This window comes from Leucoraja erinacea, chromosome 17, assembly GCF_028641065.1.
Source record: "Leucoraja erinacea ecotype New England chromosome 17, Leri_hhj_1, whole genome shotgun sequence".
NCBI lineage: Eukaryota > Metazoa > Chordata > Chondrichthyes > Rajiformes > Rajidae > Leucoraja > Leucoraja erinaceus.
Window position 1 is genome coordinate 11,731,228 of NC_073393.1, and position 23,478 is coordinate 11,754,705.

A 23,478-nucleotide genomic window follows, 5' to 3' on the forward strand; every position below is an offset into this window, starting at 1 on the left:
ACATCCTTTGGGTTGTGCGAGGAAAGAGGTACACCTGTAGGAGATCTATGCAATTGTGAAAAAGAACAAGCAAACTCCACACAGAAAGCACCCGAGGACAGGACGGTACCTAGCGATTAAAAATACGAGACAGCAGCTTTACTAGCTGCACCACTGCACCATTCCAAGTCTAGATTCCTTACCTCAATGCCTTCTTTGTTGATCGCATATTCATCAAAGTTGAGAATGGCGTTTTTGATAATATGTACTGGAGGTAACACCGTAAGACCAATGTTAATCGCATTACTTCTCTTTGGATCCAGTATGATTAATCCTTGCTTTTTGGCATCTCCTCCTTTCTAGAAGTTAAGACATTACAATGTGTTAAGTCAACTTGTACATTAAAAATATCTCAAAAATAAGTGCAATAGTTGTTGTACCATCAGGTTGTCAGCAACGCCCACCCTATGTCTTCATCCATGCTGCACTGCATCCCAATTACCTGACCTCCTTGCAGATTTGGCTGCAAAAACAATCTATAGTACATCCTTACATTAATTATCAATATATGTTCAACAGATTCAAATTAAACTCTTATCAACTGCTTTGCAGAGAGGAAGTTGGCGAATCCTTTCCATCCCAATTTCCTGTACATCAGCTTCCCCAGATCAGATTTTTTTGGAAGAACGGGATTACAGAAAAACTCATGGAGCAGCAGAAGAAATTGTTCCATGTGGCCAGCTAGGCCCTGTGGAAGCATAAGTGTAATGCAGCAAAGTATATTTCCTTAGTAATCAAATATTCAATTTTTATAATAAGGTATTTTTATCATGTATTATGAAAATGTCATCCTTTTCCCACGTAACAGTTCATTTTAGTTTTTAACCTGGTTAATATGTGGGAATCACAAATTAGTCAGAATAAACAACATCAGCTTACAGTACCAGACATCCAGGTTCAATCCTGACTACGGATACTGTCTGTACAGAGTTTATACATACTTCTCGGAACCGCGTGGGTGGTGCTCTGGTTTCCTCCCACATTCCAAAGACGTGCAAGTTTGTAGGCTAATTGGTTTCGGTAAAAATTGTAAATTGTCACAAGTGTGTAGGATAGTGTTAGTGTACGGGGTGATCGCTGGTTGGCACAAACTCGGTGGGCCAAAGGGTCTGTTTCATGCTGTATCTCTAAACTAAACAACATGATCTATCTCAGAGATAACTGTGATGCAGACAAGTGGCTACTATACTTAAGGACTGGATCTCATTACTTGTAACATAATTGCTCCCTTAGGTGAGTTTGGTTAGCATGCAACAAAAGTTTTTCACTGTATCTCGATACACGTGACAATAAACTAAACCGAACTGAGATGTTGAATAAATGTTACATTTATTGGTTTCCTGAAAATCTTAAGCATTTGTGTTATGCACCATGTGCCTTACATTTACAACATGACTACTCCTCACAAGTCCCTCGTTTAGGATGTAGTTATGGAACATCATGAGGTCATGACTAATGGCAGAGAAGCGCAAGTTTTTCTTTCAGGCCAAGATTCAGAAAAGGCGCTGATCTTTGCAAGTGCACTTCCACAGAGTACTTACGTTACGAGTGGAATATAAGTTAATCCTTTTGCAGCCAACAATTCCTATGAATACAGCCATTTTCCAACCTCTATGTTTAACGTCATGGGTTTTCAAAGCCAAATGAAGAATCCCTCCATTGAGGAATATTGTAAAATAAGAGCGAGCCTTTCCTTTTCAAGTTTATTCAGAAAATGAAATACTTGGGCACATGATTATTTGAAGTTGACAGCTCTACATGTTTATCTAATGAGTGGGGTTAACCCAGCCAGATGCTGCAGTGAATCACAGTTCGGTGCAGAACCAGTTACAGCCATTATTACCACCTCCAAGCCTTAGGGCAATTGTGGTATCCTGTTGTGTGTGCATGTGAGTGGATACTGGATGACCTCAGAAACAGGCTCTGCTGTAAGGCTTTTGTGGTCAAAATGCTTGTTGAAGCTCACCATCAAATCTGGGACGTAGAATGACTATTGTGGAAGAAACTTCATACTGATCGTCTGGTCAGTTCCCGAGAAAATAAAGTTGGATTGACTTGAAAGCATCTTTCATGATGTCAAGATATTACAAGCTGCATTTATAACAAATAAAATATAGCTGTCATCCAAGGAGCATAAAGACCCATCCTAAGTTAATAAACTCAGTAATCAAAATATTCATACCCTTCCTGTCCGTGTTTGAAGTTTCAACTAAACCTTTAATTGACGTTCAATCACGTTATCCCAGCAATGTTCTCATGGTAGTCAACAACAATCATAAGAGAACATCTTAACCTAATCGTCTACAACCTGTGCAAACACAGCAGCTCACACCGATTTCTTAACTCATTTACTCTTCAAGTAATAGATTGTAAAACAGACCACTAGTAATCCACAGTAAAAACAATTTAACAAGTCAGCATGACTTTCATTGGCGCTTAAACAGAACATTGGTTCTTCTGCAAGTTCCTCCCAACTACTTGAATATTTATTACTCTAAGACAGATATTTTTATACTTTCAAATATTTAAAAATTCATCCATTAACAAATGTAAAACCTGGGAGTGATTATTATGACATTTTATTGCTTCCGTGAGCATATTTGGGGCCAGGAATCTTAAGAGTTTTAATTTCCCGAAAGACCAAAATCATCACTATCAGAAGGATCTTTGTTCCAGTTAAAAATGTTTTCGTTATTTTAGTAGGAAATGATTCAGAGAGTGAGTTTAAGTGCAGAAACCAGAGAGTTCATGTGAGCCTACAACCAAGGCTCTTTAATTTTGCCGATGAGTTCATAAGGAATTTGCTTTAGGTAGCACTCATCAGGAATTCCAGCTACGTTTTGCGTCACTACAGAAGATGGATATGTATTTTAACATTAGTCAGCAGTGTGCCCAATTATATTTATTCATTTGCTAGCGTTCGTCGGGGGCTTTGACTTTGACTTCGGGAGAGGAATGGAGAGCAGGGGAGAGACAAGACTTTGCCTTCCATCACAGTGAGGAGAAGATTCACTGTGATGGATGTTTGTGTAAATTGTGTTGGTGTGTGTCTTGGTTCTTTTCTTGTATGACTGCAGAAACCAAATTTCGTTTGAACTTCATGTGAGGTTCAAATGACAAGTGAATGGTATTGTATTGTATTGTATTGTATTGCAATCTATTTTCCCTCTTCTCTGCCAGGGCATCAGGAGCTATAATCTGTGGTTAACCCAAAACAAGCCCTTTGTAAAATGTTCTTAATGTTGTCCGCTCTAACGCGATGCATTAAAGCCACTGATCGCCAGCAGGGAAATCATCCACATTTACACTACTTTGCATGCCTCTCCCAACCTCCACAGTCAATCTTACTGAATAAGTTGGCCTTGTTGAAACTTTATAATTGTGGTATATTGCACTGGTAACGGGGTATGTTTTGGCAGCATCCTACATAGATTTGTAATTCCATACAATGACATGAATATTTACATACTGTATTGACAGAATAAATTATTTGCATCACACTCTATGAACCCATCACTAACGTTGGAATAAGGTAGAAACCAACAAAATCGCAAACAGGCAAGTATAAAGTATGAAGAAATTGGAAAAATAGTTTCTTGTGGATGGGTGCTTGATAGTTGGTGCAGGAAAAATGGGCTTAGATGCCTATTTCTATGCTATAGGACTCCATGAGCCTTGGATAAAATAAAAGGAACAGATTTCGGGGCAATGGGATATAACAGCATACAACGCAGTCTACTGAGAAAGCCAGATAACCGAACGAATACGATCTCCTCGGTCTATCAATTTTATTAGATGAGGTTCAATAAAAGGGGAGGAGAGGAGAAAATGGAAAAAAATATAGTGATAATTGTGTATCTCTTTTTAAAAAGTATATTTATTTCTGTTTGTATCAAAAGAAGTTCACTGTTACTGGTGGCAACAAAGGCCATGGAATTGCCCATTGACTCATTGACATTTGCTCTTAACTAGGTTAGTTCCTGCATATGTAAGTGCAACAAAATGTTTGCCTGCCATGACAGCACACTGTTTGGCCACTGAGTAGCACACGAATGATCATTTCAGATTCAGGACCAGGGTGAGATGGGGGGGGGAGTGGGTGACACATGATGAACAGTAGTTGTGGAGCTGAAGAAGACTGGAGGAGGGAATGACTAGCTAGTCACTGGTGCTTTGAGGAGGCAACACCAAGAGACTAGTTGGTCAGATATATGAAAGTGCCAGGGCTTGTGTCATTCAGGGTGTGAAGGTCAGTGTCAGGGAAGTACCATGTGACTTGCCTAAGTCAGTCCACTGGGATACCCAAATAATGTTTCCAGAATGTCGTAATTTGATTTGGAAATGGTTGAAAATCATTTTTTGGATGCTTAATGATTTAAAACAGCAGACAGAAACAACAGGCAGGGATTGTGTGTGTGTGTGTGTGTGTGTGTGTGTGTGTGTGTGTGTGTGTGTGTGTGTGTGTGTGTGTGGTGGGGTGGGGGTGGGCAATTTGGACTAATAAGGAAGAGATGAGTGTGAAAGTGATAGAAGAGTTATTTAGTTTTCTTTTAAATCTCGAACAAGAATTTACACCTGAAGGAGAGAATACAGACTCAAAAATTCCAGAGTAATTGGCATTGCTGCATGATCCAGGACTGGAACCTGCAACTTTAGATGCACATGACTTGGGTATTCCAGTGACCGGACTTGGTCAAGTCACATTGGTCACTTCTCAGACACTGATCTCCACACCTTGAATGTCACAAGCCCCAGCGTTTTGATAGATCTGACCGACTAATCCCTCTGTGCTGCACCAGTGCCGAGCTAGTCATTCCCTCTCCACTATTATTCAGCTCCTCAACTAGTGGCGGTCTTGTGTCACCCACCTTCTCCCTTCTCTCTCTCTCCCCCCCACCACCAAAGTAAATCAGTTATGTATTTTTCAGAATGAGCTAGAGAGAGTGAGAGTCTGCCTCTGAATTTGAAGCTCCACAGAGATCTCGTGACTGTCGGCTTTTGGTTGCTTATTTGAATGACCCAGAGAAAAGTTCAAGTGCTTTTAACAAGAGCGGAGACATTTTGAAATGCGACAAGTATGTCCCAGCATACCCTAGCCACAGCCGACAGCGAGACTGGCTCGCCCACTACGGAACCGGGAACCCGGCCAGTGAGTGAAGCTGCCGAGCCCGTCCCTGCTCACCCCGTGGACCAGAGTGGAGAGAGCAGACTGACTGTTGGAGGCAGCGCAGTGACTCGACGGTGGGGTGGGCCGCTGGAGGCCCTGCGACAGCCTGGACCTGAATGGACCGTGGGCCAGATGTGGTTTTCAACGGCACAGAGTGGTGGAACAGTGGTGGAGGACACCAACGGCTACGCTTGGCCAGGCCAGCCCTACAATGTTGTCCTCACCAGGAGAACAGGCCTTCATGGTCATGTTAACAACTCTACACATATAACAACTAGGACTTGAAAATGGTGCCAATTCTGGTGACTCTGTATACAGTCTCAGTGTACTACTACAATGCACGTGTGTACTGTATCTGAGATGCTTATCCAAACTGTATATGTGCTTATGTATAGTGATACTTGTACAGAATCCAAGGGGGTCCATTGTTACCCAGAGAATGAGGAGTACCTGGAGTGCACTACCATGGAGAGTGTTGGCAGCAGCATTGCTAACATGTAAGATGCCCTCTTGGATCACCTTGACATAGAAGGCTCCAGGCCAAGTGCTGGTACATGGGATTGATACAGGTGTAATGCCCACTCAGTGTGGACATGATGGGCCGAATGGCCTACTTCCATGCTGTATGACTCTATTTCCCATAATCATAATCAAATTTACAATATGAAAAGTTTCAAGTATCATTCCAAAATCATTGCAGAAAACATTTATCGCCTACTGACCCTGAGAACAGTATTTCAATGTTTGCACATATAAACCTGTTGTATACAATGACATGTTTTTATTCCATTTGAAACAGAAAGTAGCCATTCAATTCCAAATTGAAGCCCCAGATTATGACAATCTTTGGAACGCAGCAGATTCTCTTTTCCTTTATTACAGGTATGTGGAGTTTAGAAGGATGATGGGGAACCTCTTGAAACTTACTGAATAGTGAAAGGCCTGGGTTGAGTGATTATGGAGAGGATAGAGTGAATGTGGAGAGGATGTTTCCACTAGTGGGAGAGCCTAGAACCAGAGGCCATAACTTCAGAATAAAAGTATGTACCTTTAAAAAGAAGATCAGAAGGAATTTCTTTAGTCAGATGGTGGTGAATCTGTGCAATTTGTTTCCACAGACAGCTGTGGATGCTAAGTCAATGGATATTTTCTAAGGCGGAGATTGACAGATTCTTGATTAGTACGGGTGCCATGGGTTGTGGGGAGATGGCAAGAGAATGGGGTAGAGGAGGAAAGATAGATCAGCCATGATTGAATGGTGGAGTGCAATCGGTGGACTGAAAGGCCTTATTTTGCTCCTAGACCTTGTGAATATATAATTCAACCCTTACCTTTGTAGGTAGTTCCTTGGCTTTAGATTCAAACAAGTGTTCCAATTTAGTGGTGTCCACAGTCACTTTATCCAAGGAGGCCCAGACTGTTCCACGGCCAAATTTACAGCTCCTGAAAGGGCCCTCTGGCTGCTTTAGTTCCTTCCAGAAGAGCTTAACAGTTTTTCTTTTATTTGCAAATGCAGAGACGGCTCCGTGCGGCGATGATAACTTAGATGATGGAGGTGGGGGAGGGAGGGGGGGGCTTGGAACTTGTCCAAAGGATGGCGGTGGAGGGGGAGGGGGAGGGGGAGGTGGTGGGGGACACCCGGGAGGTGGTGGTACATGTGGAACCGTCGAACTACTCGGTAATGGAGCAGCTGGTTTATCGGCCACACCCGAGTCTGCATCCAGAACATCTGTGTCCTCCTCATCCCGGAGATCTGTGAAGTCCAAGTCTTTGATCTTCAGCTCTCTGGGACTTGCTTCAAGTTGATCCCACATGTATTCAGAGTCTTTCTTCAATGGCATAATTATGGGAGACTTCTCCCCATTCTTCTCATTCAGTTCTCCATCAATGCTAAACTGTTCCTTCAAAACCTTGATCTGAGGTTCAGCAAATCTCTCCACCGTGGCTTTTACATTCCCAGGGATGCTTTCAATTGCAGGTTTCTTTGGGCTTTCCACATTCTGATGGATGTCCTGCCTGGAAAAGTGTCTGATCAAATTCTCCGCGGATTCCACCAGAGCCTCCTCTGAGAGTTTTTCCTCGATCGCAGTAGGGACCTCTTCCTGGGTTACTTCCAGGTTGCTGGGCTCGGATTTTGCATACAACATGTCCAGCATGAATTTTTTGTCATTGGAGATAGCACTGCACTGATCCAAACTGGACTGACGGATGAGGCACTGTCCTGCTGCCAAACAAAAAGAAAGCATAGTAATGGCCCTTTGATGTTCAAAAGCAAGCAAAGAGATTACACAGTTTTTCAACCCAAGATTCAAACCCAAAACAAACAAATTCAGGATCACAGTAAAACAATTACATTTGCTTACTTCTGTGGTGACCAACATTGGAACAAACATCCGAATTTCCACACGCTACCATTTTGAAGTCAAGGAAGAAAAATAATGCTACTCTTCTGAACAGCAAAAGTACAGTGGAAGTGTTGCTGCAAGTTCCACTGCGTGGAGTGCACAAAGTGAGGAGAAACTAAACAGAGTGAAACATTTGTTTTGCACCGAGCACGAACGTGACCATCTGATCTAAACAATTTACATACTTTTTTAACATAAACTTCAAATTACAAGTAATTTACTTTTCCCTGAGCTAGGGAGTAGCAACTAAGTGTATTGCCTGGCAAATATCCAAGAGCTTTCTTGATCATATCAAAAACCTCTGGTACTGTTAAAAAGCAACAAGTCTCCTGAACTAATGAAGAAAATAAAGCAATGGCGGGTGTAGTGAAGGGGTGCAAAATCATCACCTGAAGTTAATGATGAGATTGAGTTTTACAGAAGTAGCTTTTTTTCCACTATTTATAGAGGAATGTCTACCCTCGCAGTTTGCATGACCGTTAGTAGCAGATGTTCCTACAGTATGCTCATGGGGAATGAACGGATACTGAAAGATGCAATCTTTCTTGCCTGTCTCGTTATCGCCCGCCTGTCTGTCTTCTCTCTCTTCCCTCTCCAACGTACTGCTGGTGGAAGAGCTGCTGGAGGCTGAACATGGCTCTCTTTCATTTAACGCTTCATTCTGTTGCTCCTTTTCACTTAGCACTTCAACTGCTGGAAAGAAGAATGATTTGGTTTACTGAACCTCTATGTTGTAGCTCTGTATATATTTTCAGGATCAGTCATCCTCTCAGTTAACAGTGTGGAAAAAAACCCCTCAGTTGTCATCAACACATCCTGATATGTCCCAATATTACGTTCGCTCAGAAGCAACAACTCAGAATTTATTCATCGAACAAACTACTAAAATAACAGCTGATTATGCCGGCATAAATGTCCATAGTTGGTACTGAGTCACACTGATCAACGTGTTTCTTAGGAGTGATTATTGGTCTTGGCATTTAGCTAGACTTAACTGTGATAACAGTTTAGTTACAAGAGTTTACCTTCAGTCAGCCAGTGGAGTACAAGAAAAATAAACAATCTGCAAATGCTGGAAATCTGAAATAATAACAGAAAATGCTGGAAACATTCAGCAGGTCAGGCAGCATTTGTCAAAACACGTAATGATTTAGATCCGAGACTCTTCATCAGAACTGGGAACGGGAGAAAACAAATATTTTTTGATCAGAACACAAAGTGCTGGAGGAACTCAGCGGGACAAGCAGCTCTGTGGAGGGAATGGACAGGTGACGTTTGGGGTTGGGTCTCGGGTTGGCAGAAGGGCCACAACAGGAAACAACGTCAATCCATTTTCTCCGCAGATGCAGCTTGACCCACTGAGTTCCTCCAGTACTTTGTAGTTTGCTCAAGTATCTGCAAGTCTTTGTTTCACCAAATCATTTTTAATAACAGACTAAGTGGGAGAGGGACAGGAAGAAGAACGAGAGCATTTCCAATTGAGTTAAACAAAGTGAGTTAACGTGGCTGGTAAAGCATATTATGTTTCTTTGCCTGTGTCATGTATTGCTAACAGCAAGGCTGTGGGATATGACCTGCAATATAGGCCGTACAAAAAATCTCGAGCCATATCAGAGTAAGTTAGGAAAGTACTGTGGCACAGAGGTAGAGATGCTGCTTACAGCTCTTGCAGCGCCGGAGACCCGGGTTCGATCTTGACTACTGGTGCTGTCTGTACAGAGTTTGTACGTTCTCCCCGTGGGTTCTCTCCGAGATCTTCAGTTTCCTCCCACACTCCAAAGACGTTCAGGTTTGTATGTTAATTGACTTGGTATAAATGTAAATTGTCCCTAGACTGTGTAGGATTGTGCTAATGTGCAGAGATCCACGGTCGGTATGGACTCGGTGGGGTGAAAGGTCTGTTTCCGCGCTGTATCTCTAAACTAAAACTAAGTGGGATGCGGTTTTAGGATAATCCAGTTGTTTGATGCTTGCTGTTATTTAGACCAGCTATTATCCTAACTCCATTTTCCTTTTATTCATACAAATTTAAATTCCTCAGCTGACATAGTGGGATGTGAAGGGTCGAGACCCTTCTTCAGACAAAGGTCTGAAGAAGTCAAAGGTCTGAAGGGTCATGACCTGAAACATCACCCATTCCGTCTCTCCATAGATGCTGCCTGTCCCGTTGAGTTACTCCAGCATTTTGTGTCTCTCTATTCGGTTTAAACCAGCATCTGCAATTTCTTCCTACAATGTGGGATGTGAACGCATGTGTCAGAAAATTGACCAATATGTTGCTATACTTCCTCTTTTCAGTTATATAATCTTCTGCAGGAAAGTAATGCAAAGATTTCCGTTAAATTTAGAAAACAGGAATTGAACACATTTCTGCATTTCCAAAATAAAAACAGCATATTTAGGAAATACACTGCCCCCATCTGTAAAGAGAGTGGATATCATGTAACATTTCATAATATCTTTACCTATACAGGTATTTAACTTCTTTTGCACTGATAACATTTCGAAGGTTGCAAAAAGGATCATGAATATTTATTTTTGGTTGCAGTTACACCTAAAAATTAGTATATTTGTTAAAACGAGTTATTTGAACATGTGAACTGAATTACCCACTTGCACTTAAAGACTCTGCTCTTAACATTTCACTCTTTAAAACATACCCCTTTCACTAAGCATTGATCACTTGCCCTGACAGCTTTTTCTTTCCTTCATTGTCAGATTTGGGGTTATTAAATACATGTATTGTTTGTGTTGAGTATTTCAATGTTAGAAGTGCAGTTGTTGTTGTTGCCTCTTCCATACGACATGGGAGATGATGAGCGGAAACCTCTAGCATTTGGTTTTGGTTTGCATTGCACTCCATTACATGGTTGAATACCTGTGTTATTTAGCCTACTTGTGGCAATATTATCTCAACATTAATAACTTGGATCCCAGATAGATTTTCATTTCGGGCATTTCAAGAGATGCCCTTAAGTATCCTGCTGGAGAACATTTCCATGGGTCAATCAGCACCTAGTTAATGCGATGGTATTAACACTATTGTGCTGCTGGGGGAAAACAACTTACCAATGGACCATCAGGGTTGGGTGGGAGATGGGGGATAGTCACAGAAGGTTCATAAGTCATAGGAACAGAATTAGGTCATTTGCCCCATCAAGTCTATTCTACATACAGCTGTTCTGTGAAGGCCTCAGAGGTTTGTTAGAGAACATTAGTGAACAAACAGCATCATGAAGGAACACACCAGAACAGGCCAGGATAATGTTGTGGAGAAGTTTAAAAGGCGGGTTAGTTTATAAAAAAATATCCCAACCAAACATCCACGGAGCACTGAATCATCCAGAAATTCAATCAAGGCTGAAAGATGGCACAAGTGCAAACCTATCAAGACAAGGCCGTCCACCTAAACTGACAGGCCGGGCTTTCCCTCTCAACCCGTTCTCGGGCCCTGCCATTCTCCCCATAAGAACCTTTGACATGTGTGGGACACACCCTTACTAATCAAGAATCTATCGATCTTTGCCTTATAAATATCCAATGACGGCCTCCTCAACAGTGTGTGGCACTGAACTCCACAGATTTACAACTCTCTGATTAAAGAAAAGTGAGTCAACAGCAAATGTTATAAGAGCCCATAAGCTTCCAGTGTCAACCAACCCCCACAGTTTAATAGGCCATCATATTAATAAACGGCAGAACCTAAACATTGACATTGTATCTTCTCTATATTCTCAGCCATTGCACCATTGAAAGTTTCAACATTGTTGGCATGTCATAAATGGCATAAATCAGTGACAATGTCACTGATATAGATCTCTACACAGAGTGAGAGAAACAAAGAGAGGAAGAGACAGATCCTCACAGTAAATGCCAACGTTCTGCATAGTTAGTCAAAAGTGCAATATATTTTTCTTAAAATGACAATTTGATCTTGCAGAGAAAAAAATCTTTACGAAGTTCCAATATGTTATTTTTCAAACGATCTCCGGCAAAATGTGTTGTCATGTTAACATTAAGAGGCAATTAGGCGTTCTTGAAGATCATCATAACTGGTATGTCACCCCTGTGTGACCCCTTAAACTTCCCCTGTACTGTTGCTGTTGTATATACAGTACTTCCAAATATACAACCGTAGAGCAGTTTCATTACTGTTTGCGGGTGAGGGAGGGAGTACGGTATGAATGCCCAGAAACATAACCATATAATGTTTTTATTTACCCCAGTGTTACACAATTAAAAATAATTCCCCCTCCCCGTCCAAAACTGAAGTACCATAGCCACTGTTTCCAATTTGAGTCAGCCTGACGATGGACACTCATGACCATGACATGCAAGAAATCAGTAGGAACTGCAGACGCTAGTTTACACTGAAGATAGACACAAAATGTTCATAAGTGATAGGAGTAGAATTAGGCCATTGTCTACTCTGCCATTCAATCAAGAGTAACTCAGCGGGACAGGCAGCATCTCTGGAGCGAGGCAATGGGTGACGTTTCGGGTCGAGACACTTCTTCAGACTGAGAGTCAGGGGAGAGGGAAACTGGAGATATGGAAGAGTACAAGGACAATGTAGGGTGTGAAAATGACAGAACAAAGCAGACGATGATCAAGGAAATGTAGAATTGTTCAGATCTGTTGGCAGATGGGAAGGAAATCATGTAATTCCATCACTCCTTTGGAGCTTGTTCCAGGAAGGACCAATGTTAGGCTCCTCCAGGACAATTAAATCTTCCCAGTTCAACGCCGGGTTGATGTCCATGTCAGATAAGGTCTCTACTTAACTTTAATCATTTATTGCATCTCCTGCCAACCTCCCCTGACCCACCCCAAAATGCCAAGGCCCCCCGTCTTGTAATCCTCCTGACCCCCAGTCATGCATATGCCTGATCCTGTGAACTCACACCTGGTAACTTCACAATACAAGTAGCCTCTGATGTCCCACCAGCCTGCAGATTATGCCAAGGTCATTAACATGTGTTTTTATTTGTTCTTACAATTGACGGTGTTATGATGTATTTGTTTAATTATCTTGAATTTCAGAATACAGGTCAGTTCTTCTCATTGGCAATTACCGATTACACTCTGAATCACTTAGTCTGAAGAAGGGTTTTGATCTGAAACGCCACCTATTCCTTTTCTCCGGAGATGTTGCCTGACCTATTGAGTTACTCTGGAATTTTGTGTCTACCAATTACACTGACTGAGCTGAGCCAGTCTTTCTGAATGCATTCTCCAGAATGAGTTACATAATTTCCATGGCTAAAATAGTGTATCACTGAATAAAAGACACTCACAATGAAATTCCATTCACTCAGTTTCCATCAAATGCACAATTTCAGGCATCCCCTGTGCTATGTTGACCACCTGATGCTAGAGTTCAGAGATGAGGGACACTGTTAAAGATGTCCCCAAATTCCTACTCCTAGTTGGCATCTTCCTCCAGTCTCATTGTCCAGTGCCATTTAATACATGGAAAAGACTATGGTCACATGACAAGCTAGGACCACTGTTTTGAGAGACACAAGGACCACAGACTTCGAGAATCACAGAAATTTACTGGGAGTCTCTTGGCCATTATATTCCTTGGCCACCTAGGCCCCAATCTGAAGAAGGATCTCGACCTGAAACGTCACCTTTTCTCCAGCGATGCTGCCTGACCTACTGAGTTACTCCAGCTTTTTGTGTCTATCTTCGACATAAGACTGCTCAGACGCACACTCACTGCCTTGGACCATAATCGAGTGGGGTCTTCATCCACGGGCACATTCCAACTCTTGTTCAGTTGTCTCCCGCTGCTTTTCATTATGAGAGCTGTTGATATCCTGACAACAATGGGTGTAAAATATCTCTTATCTTCCTTGAATGTCTTTACCCTGTGGCTTTTACATCACCCAGAGTCATGCATTCACCAGTGGGGTCAGTTTTTTTCTCAACTTTTAGTCCAGATGATAAAATCTGGAAACCACTGCCCGGTGAGCGGGAATCCTCACACCATTTAAGAAATATTTAGATGAGCGCTTGAAACACCATGGCAGAAAAATACAAGCCAAGTGGCAGAAAATGTGGTCAGTGCAATTAGGCACTCATGGCTGTCGTGGACGTGGTGAAGCTGTATGGCTCTAATCCCTTGGAAATGCTTTAATGTTTTTTGCAGATCCACACACTGTAACTGTTATACGTGGCAACTGAACCATCCAACCAGAGAGCAGTCCTGAGCTACTAACAACCTCATTGGAGACCCTCAGACTATCTTTGATCGGACTTTACTGGACTTTATCTTGCACTAAACTTTATTCACATTTTTCCATTTATCATTTATCAGTACAGTGTGGGTGGCTCAATTGTAATTGTGTATTGCCTTTCGGCTGACTGGTTAGCATGCAACAAAAGCTTTTCACTGTGAAATGGGAATGTTTTAGTTGCCAATCATATTAAATTCCGTACTGTAGTATATAGTCAATGTTTGATATGCTGTGGGGCACAATATGATTTGCCCCAGCACAACATTTGATGAATACTGCTGTATGCTGACTACCTGGTCACTACCATCAGAGATGTTGCAAAATGGAACCAAACACCATGCTATTCATCTGCAAACATTCCCATTTATGGCGTAATGATAGAAGGAAGATAATTTGTGAAAGAACTGCTGATGACTGGGCTCAGAACAGATATAAATGGCTGAAGGGCCTGTTCCTAAAATGAATCTTTCCTATGTTATTCAGTATATTACTCTCATGCCACGAGGTCCATGTTCACGATGGTCCATTAAGGGTGAAGTTTATTAATCACGTGTGAACTACTTTACTCAAGAGTGGTAGCCTTCTGAATGAGTACCAACTGGTGGAGGCATCTTCAGGTTCATTGGTATCATTTAAAAATAAATTGGATAGGCTATTGAGAAGGGCTGGTTATGGTATGAGTGCAGGCAGGTGGGACAGATTTGTTGAACATCGAGATTCCCCTGTTCATTCACCTAATGGTTATGTGTTTATTAATCACTGTGTCAAAGGCCTTCTGAAAGTACAAACTTACATCCACCGATTCCCCTGAACTATTCTGCTGGTTACATCAAAAACACTTGACAGATTTGTTGAACATCATTCCCCTTTCATTCACCTAAATTGACACTGTCCGGTAGGGCACAAAGTGCTGGAGTAACTCAACGGATCAGGCAGCATCTCTGGGAAACATGGACAGGTGATGTTTCGGGTCGGGACCCTTCTTCAGACTAGACCACTTGACTCTTCCCAGATATGTTATTATTTTCTGAATGTCCTATTCCCACTTCCTTACAGATAATAGGTCCCCACATTGTGTATCGTAGACGTGGCCCGGGACGGCCAATCAAGACGATGCTGAAGACGTTGATGGAAGATGCATGTGTCGAGACCAAAGAGGATCTTGGCAACTGCATGGAGGACAGAGATGTGTGGTGCGTCCATCACTGTGCCCCTCGGAAACCAGCACCACTGCGTCGCTAATGTTTTCAACGGTTGAATAAAATAATAAATAAAATAATACTAAATAATAACAATTTTCCATACTACTGATAGTTATAGTACTACTGCTCAGTTAAAGGGTCTAATTCATGGTAACTGATGTCAGTTGACCACCATGGTATGTTAAGTCAGTCGATGATAACTAACGTCAACAGAAATGGGCAACTTACCATCAGAGGTTCTTTCCATGGATGTTGACATCGCATGGTGTAAACATGATTTGTTCACATCCCTCTCTCTTTGCGTTGCAACGAGATTTTCTAAAAAGCGATTTCTGAAAGAATTACAGCAGCAACTCAGAACATATTCATATAATATAGTTTTTTTTCAATCCACTCTTGTCTGGGGGTCCCACAGCACGCCACATTACACCAAAACATGCAGTTAAAGAAATTAATCATTTTTCATTGTAGAGTGGAACATTGTACAGGTATTGTACAATACATTTTTATTTGGACAATACCATATACATCCAAGCAGCTTTTATTCCACATTCACCTTATGTTTCAAACTGCTGAGAGAAGCTAGTCAATCAAGATCGAAATTCACAAGAAGGAAAATCTCACCCAATTTCCAAAAGAAAGATTAGAATCACCGCACACTCACCATGGCCCAGCCACCACTACATGACTTCTGTTAGGATATTCCACTTATTATAGGCCAGTCACTTGCAAAATAAACACACTTATATAGTCGTGTAGCAGGTTGGTCTCTAAAAATGTGCCAATTGTCAATTAACATGAATTGAACCAATCAATATAACTGACAGCTCAAATTGTATTTAAGATTTGCCGTGTAGAAACTGATGCTGGTTTGAGATACAGAGCACCAGCCTACTCAAGTGCAAGGAGGACTTGATCAGTTATCAATGAGAACGGTTGCCATTCCTTTGTTGGAATAGGATCGGCTTAAATGTCTCAACCTTGCTTAATTTTAGACCGGCCTATAATAAAATGTCACCCCAAAAGTTAGAACCTGTACCAGAACAGACAAATCGCAAAGCAGACATAATGTAGCTCATACACTTAGCATCTTCATTCCTCAACCAATACTTACGCATACTTTTGCAGAACTGGTTTATCCTTAATCTGAATCCTCTCAGCCCTGAGAAAAAGACCAGTTTCAAGATCCATTGTCATTAACAAGTCACTGCTGGCATTGGAAATGGTAGGTTCATAATTTATGATATTAATGACTAATGATTTTATTGCCCTATTGTTGCAGGGGTAAGTGAAGTAAACTTTAGTCAAAATGTTTGTTTTTACCAAGTCTCAATTCAAATTTGATTGATAATTTAAGGAAGCATTATTGTCCAACATAAAAGTCCTACTCTGTCAAGCCGCCAGGAGTCATCAACTAAATTCTAGAAATTGGTAATAGATATCATGGTGTTCTTATGGTTAGTGAGGATAATACATTTAGCGTACCAACTGGTTGGTGTTAAAATGGAATTTAATTGGAATTCTCTGGAAAACATGGTTAGGTGACTTTTTGGTTCGAGACCCTTCTTCAGACTCTAGGTCTCGAACTGTTTGTGGAATCCAGATGAGTTGACGGCCTCGGCCTGTTGGCGGCTGGAGGAGTGGTGAGGTTTGGCAGAGCCTGCTTGCGGCCAGAGTGCAGGTAAAGGTCAGTGGCATTGGTGGCAGGCGCGGTCTAGAAACAGCCGAGGAAGCTGTGTGGGCCAGCAGTAGTTGCAGCCTGGCTTGGCGATGAAGGATTTGGTAATGGAAGCAGCTGGAGTGGTGGTGCAGGTCGGCGGCAGCTTCAGTGGTCCCGATCACAGAACGTCTTCCAACGGCACTCCTGGCAGGTGGGTGTGTGGCGTGCTCCGGCTGTGGGTCTCAACCAAAATGTCACATATCCATGCTCTCCAGAGAAGCTGCTTGACCTGCTGAGTTACTCCAGCACGTTGCGTCCTTTGTCACTGCGCAAGTGTTGATCAAAGCAATTGCTTGTCAATTTCAATGAAATTGCTTGTCAGTTTCAATTAAATCTGCAGTGTAACTAACACCCTGTGTTCTTAAATAGACAGTGGTGTCTGATTAGTGTGGGGATAGTCCATCTAATATAACAGTAATCCGTTAGAAAGAGGTTCATGGTAACAAAGGTTTACTGTACTATAAAGTTTCACCTTGATCCCAGTTACTCCAGTTCTATTGTCAAAATCAACCTTCAAATGCAAACATCTAAAATCCCTCTTAGTGATCTGACTTACTTGAAAATACTTCTTTCGCCAGGGCCTGCTTTCACAGTTTTGTTTTCTGAAGATGCATTCAGCAAATCTGAATTACTAAATGATGGATATGAATTTTGCACAGTAGGCCTGTGGGCAGACAAAATACAGATATTTAAACATACGTAACTTAACAATAAAATTCTCGTTAAATAAAAGAGCAGAAAACAGAGTAAAATGTCCCAATAGCCTTACAGTGAATTCCCACGGTGATCTCACCCAATGGGGAGACTCATCATCAGAATCACCAGACTGAACTATTTCCTGTCATCAATAACCTTCAGTATCAGCCTGGTACATTGTCACTGGATATTACAATACCAAATAATTGTTTCGTGGATCGCGATTCCTACTAGTACGCAGACTTTGGAAAAACAACATCAAAAATAAATGTATTGAAATAAATGTACTGAAAAACCATGGGGAAGAAAACTCAAGTGTTTTAGATCCTAGAAAAACATTTACTGTACATTTACTTCTAGTTTATGACATAATATAATTTGATGAATATCAGTTAGAAAAGCTGAATGGTTTGGATTTACTTTTAAAAGATACACGTTTTAGGAGCTGTTTAATTTTGACTGTTAAACCAATTTTCAGAGATGGAAATACACGAGACTGCTGACGCTGGAATATTGAACTAAAAAGAAACTCAGCAGGTTAGGCAGCATCTGTGGAAGGACATTAACAGGCGACACTTTGGGTCTAGACTGAAGTCTGAAGAAAAGTCCCAACCTGAAAACATCACCATTCTATTTCCCTCTACAGATGCTGACTGTCCTGCAGAGTTCCTCCAGCACGTTTTGTTCTCATCTCCAGAGATAATAGTGTCATTGGCTGTTGGCGAACCATTAACATGTCCCGATCAAGATAACAAAAGTAAGACAAACCTGGTGGAGCTCGGGGAGCTCTCATCTGGTGCTTGACTAACAGCCCTAGGTCTTGATGGAAAGGTGAAAGATGTTGCTACATAATGGCTGATGTAGGAGCATTCCCTGTCAAAGGACAGAGCTGTAAGAGAATGAACTGGGCAAAGAGCAGCTGGACAAAGTTATCACATTAACACTGCATGGCATGTTTGATAAGTTGCAAGCTATACATGCCACAAGATTGTTAAATAGCTGAATGAAAGATGAGAGCAGAAGCGTTGATGTGTAATGGTAATGTAAATATCAGCATTTCATGCAGTCTAACAATCTTACATCAAGTATTTCTGATAACTGAAAGGAGCCACAGAACCATTATGGAAGAGATGTTATTTTAAATCAGCAGCATTAAACTTATTTTATGATGCAGGAACAGAAATTCCGATTGAGTTATAAGGTCACAAGGTCATAAGGGATTGGAATAGAATTTGGCCCATCAAGTCTCCTCCGCCATTCAATCATGGCTGATCTATCTCTCCCTCCTAACCCTATTATCCTGCCTTTTCCCTATAACCTCTGACACCTGTACTAATCAAGAATCTATCTATCTCTGCCTTAAAAATATCCACTGACCTGGCCTCCACAGCCTTCTGTGGCAAAGAATTCCACAGATTCACCACACTCTGACTAAATAAATGTATCCTCATCTTCTTCCTAAAAGAACATCCTTTGATTCTGAGGCTATGACCTCGAGTCCTAGACTCTCCCACTAGTGGAAACATCCTCTCCACATCCACTCTATCAAAGCCTTTCACTATTCAGTAAGTTTCAATTTTGTTCAATTCTTCAATATTTCAATTCCGTTGTTAGTCTGCTAGTAGATTAAAGGATTCCATGATGAAGTGGTTTTGTAAAACCCAGCACCAAGTGGCAAGCCCGGAAACCATAGCCAGCAGAAGATAATCAACAGAAATTCAAGAATCTCTTGTATGTTCCAATTTATGGACAAAATCCCAGAATTGGCATGGACTCAGTGGGCCAAAGGGCCTGTATCTATGCTGTATCTCGAAACATCACTAAACTAAACTGTCTTGACTCATAACAACACAATAATGATGAAAAGATGAAAGGTGGTAGAAATATGGGAAAAATTGGCAATAATTTAGGGTCAGAGAATCAAAGGTACATCTTGAGGTCCTACAAGATGAATTTAGGGAGCTAGGAGATATACTTAAAAGTAGGACCTCAAAGGTAATAATCTCTGGATTACTACCAGTACCACGGGCCAGTCAGAGTAGAAATAGGAGGATATTGCAGATGAATATGTGGCTTGAAAAAATGGTGCAAGGGGGAGGAATTCAAATTTTTAGGGCATTGGAACCAGTTCTGGGGGAAGTGGGACCAGTACAAACAGGACGGTCTGCACCTGGGCTGGAATGGAACCAATCTCCTTGGGGGAGTGTTTGCTAGTGCTGTCGGGGAGGATTTAAACTAATGTGGCAGGGGGATGGGTACAAGAGCAGAGAGGCAAGGGGGTGTAAAATGAGGGTAGAAGCAATAGGTAGCAAGGTGAAAAGTAAAAGTGGCAGGCAGAGAAAACCAGGGCAAAAATCAAAAAGGGCCACTTTTCAACATAATTGTATAAGGGGTAAGAGTGTTGTAAAAACAAGCCTGAAGGCTCTGTGTCTCAATGCAAGGAGTATTCGTAATAAGGTGGACGAGTTCAACGTGCAGGTAGCCATTAATGATTATGATATAGTTGGGATCACGGAGACATGGCTCCAGGGTGACCAAGGCTGGGAGCTGAACATCCAGGGATATTCAATATTCAGGAGAGATAGAGAGAAAGGAAAAGGAGGTGGGGTAGCGTTGCTGATTAGAGAGGAGATTAACGCAATGGAAAGGAAGGACATTAGTTTGGAGGATGTGGAATCTGTATGGGTAGAGCTGCGAAACACTAAGGGGCAGAAAACGCTGGTGGGTGTTGTGTACAGGCCACCTAACAGTAGTAGTGAAGTTGGAGATGGTATCAAACAGGAAATTAGAAATGCGTGCGACAAAGGCAAAGCAGTTATAATGGGTGACTTCAATCTACATATTGATTGGGTGAATCAAATTGGCAGGGGTGCTGAGGAAGAGGATTTCTTGGATTGTATGCGGGATAGTTATCTAAATCAACATGTAGAGGAACCAACGAGAGAGCAGGCTATTTTAGACTGGGTATTGAGTAATGAGGAAGGGTTAGTTAGCAGTCTTGTTGTGCGTGGCCCCTTGGGCAAGAGTGACCATAATATGGTTGAGTTCTTCATTAGGATGGAGCGTGACATTGTTAATTCAGAAACAATGGTTCTGAACTTAAAGAAAGGTAACTTTGAGGGTATGAGACGTGAATTGGCCAAGATTGACTGGCAATTAATTCTAAAAGAGTTGACGGTGGATATGCAATGGAAGACATTTAAAGACTGCATGGATGAACTACAAAAATTGTTCATCCCAGTTTGGCAAAAGAATAAATCAGGGAAGGTAGTGCATCCGTGGATAACAAGGGAAATCAGGGATAGTATCAAAGCGAAGGATGATGCCTACAAATTAGCCAGAAAAAGCAGCATACCGGAGGACTGGGAGAAATTCAGAGACCAGCAGAGGAGGACAAAGGGCTTAATTAGGAAAGGAAAAATGGATTATGAAATAAAACTGGCAGGGAACATAAAAACTGACTGCAAAAGTTTTTATAGATATGTGAAAAGAAAGAGATTAGTTAAAACAAACGTAGGTCCCTTGCAGTCAGAAACAGGTGAGTTGATCATGGGGAACAAGGATATGGCGGACCAATTGAATAACTACTTTGGTTCCGTCTTCACTAAGGAAGACATAAATAATCTGCCGGAAATAGCAGGGGACCCCGGGTCAAAGGAGTTGGAGGAATTGAGTGAAATCCAGGTTAGCCGGGAAGTGGTGTTGGGTAAATTGAATGGATTAAAGGCCGATAAATCCCCAGGGCCAGATAGGCTGCATCCCAGAGTACTTAAGGAAGTAGCTCCAGAAATAGTGGATGCATTAGTAATAATCTTTCAAAACTCTTTAGATTCTGGAGTAGTTCCAGAGGATTGGCGGGTAGCAAACGTAACCCGACTTTTTAAGAAGGGAGGGAGAGAGAAAACGGGGAATTACAGACCAGTTAGTCTAACATCGGTAGTGGGGAAACTGCTAGAGTCAGTTATTAAAGATGGGATAGCAGCACATTTGGAAAGTGGTGAAATCATTGGACAAAGTCAGCATGGATTTACGAAAGGTAAATCATGTCTGACGAACCTTATAGAATTTTTCGAAGATGTAACTAGTAGCGTGGATAGGGGAGAACCATTGGATGTGGTGTATCTGGACTTCCAGAAGGCTTTCAACAAGGTCCCACATAAGAGATTAGTATACAAACTTAAAGCACACGGCATTGGGGGTTCAGTATTGATGTGGATAGAGAACTGGCTGGCAAATAGGAAGCAAAGAGTAGGAGGAAACGGGTCCTTTTCACAATGGCAGGCAGTGACTAGTGGGGCACCGCAAGGCTCAGTGCTGGGACCCCAGCTATTTACAATATATATAATGATCTGGATGAGGGAATTGAAGGCAATATCTCCAAGTTTGCGGATGACACTAAGCTGGGGGGCAGTGTTAGCTGCGAGGAGGATGCTAGGAGACTGCAAGGTGACTTGGATAGGCTGGGTGAGTGGGCAAATGTTTGGCAGATGCAGTATAATGTAGATAAATGTGAGGTTATCCATTTTGGTGGCAAAAACAGGAAAACAGACTATTATCTAAATGGTGGCCGATTAGGAAAAGGGGAGATGCAGCGAGACCTGGGTGTCATGGTACACCAGTCATTGAAAGTAGGCACGCAGGTGCAGCAGGCAGTGAAGAAAGCGAATGGTATGTTAGCTTTCATAGCAAAAGGATTTGAGTATAGGAGCAGGGAGGTTCTACTGCAGTTGTACAGGGTCTTGGTGAGACAACAATTGGAGTATTGCGTACAGTTTTGGTCTCCAAATCTGAGGAAGGACATTATTGCCATAGAGGGAGTGCAGAGAAGGTTCACCAGACTGATTCCTGGGATGTCAGGACTGTCTAATGAAGATAGACTGGATAGACTTGGTTTATACTCTCTAGAATTTAGGAGATTGAGAGGGGATCTTATAGAAACTTACAAAATTCTTAAGGGGTTGGACAGGCTAGATGTAGGAAGATTGTTCCCGATGTTGGAGAAGTCCAGGACAAGGGGTCACAGCTTAAGGATAAGGGGGAAATCCTTTAAAACCGAGATGAGAAGAACTCTTTTCACACAGAGAGTGGTGAATCTCTGGAACTCTCTGCCACAGAGGGTAGTCGAGGCCAGTTCATTGGCTATATTTAAGAGGGAATTAGATGTGGCCCTTGTGACTAAGGGGATCAGAGGGTATGGAGAGAAGGCAGGTACGGGATACTGAGTTGGATGATCAGCCATGACCATATTGAATGGCGGTGCAGGCTCGAAGGGCCGAATTGCCTACTCCTGCACCTAATTTCTATGTTTCTATGTTTCTATTAGTTAGCTATTATTGTTATAGCCTTCCCTTAAAGTTAAGCATTGGAACAACCAGCAAACTACAGGCATGATTCAATTACATTTTATTGTCACATATACCTAGGTACAGTGAAATGCTTTGTTTTGCATACAAAAATTGCTATGACCATTCTTATATCATTTAATGGTGTTGTTGGCCTTGAAAGGCTGGGTAGACTCATCAGCTGCCACCATGTGGTAGAATCTGGAAGTAATTAATAGGAATGTGGAGAGAATAAAATGTGATTACTGTAGTATTTGCTTGAGAATTGCCAAGGAAGCAGGGGGTCAAAGGGCCTGCTTTCATGCTGTACGCCTCCTTGATGGATCAGAACTTCTACATTCAGCAGACATAAGTTATCAATTTGGAATTCAGGACAAAGTTTTGGTCAAGACTGCCTGAGCCATGTACTTTCTGACTCAGAAAGCCGACCACGGAGCCATGGCATTGCAGCAACATTAGCTTGTCTGCTTAGAAATCTGATGGTGACGCCACTACCTAGTGGTTCAGAAACAAGTTAGCAAGTATGACGTTCGGTCTGCGCTCCAAGCTAATATTGGGCAGGGAAACAGGAGAAGGAATAAAGAACAGTGCCCCAAACTCAACAAATGGATGCACCTGAAGTTAAGCCCTCACCACGCTAATCCTGACCTGCTTTGGCTGTG

General features: G+C 41.9%; 1 protein-coding gene across 7 annotated transcripts in view; it reads right to left on the reverse strand.

The window, feature by feature from the left end:
• The window catches only part of fhod1 (formin homology 2 domain containing 1), a 217,972-nt gene that overhangs the window by 22,512 nt on the left and 171,982 nt on the right, over positions 1-23,478 (reverse strand). The window contains exons 11-17 of one of the 7 annotated variants that reach the window (XM_055648527.1): positions 18,243-18,347; positions 17,335-17,442; positions 16,173-16,220; positions 15,287-15,390; positions 8,161-8,301; positions 6,538-7,430; positions 183-338 (exon numbers count right to left, since the gene is read on the reverse strand). In XM_055648527.1, coding sequence (XP_055504502.1) covers positions 183-338; positions 6,538-7,430; positions 8,161-8,301; positions 15,287-15,390; positions 16,173-16,220; positions 17,335-17,442; positions 18,243-18,347 — 1,555 coding nt within the window. Of the gene's footprint in view, positions 1-182; positions 339-6,537; positions 7,431-8,160; positions 8,305-15,286; positions 15,391-16,172; positions 16,221-17,334; positions 17,443-18,242; positions 18,348-23,478 lie in introns of all 7 variants that reach the window. The other 6 variants (XM_055648526.1, XM_055648525.1, XM_055648529.1 and 3 more) reach the window with 6 other exon arrangements.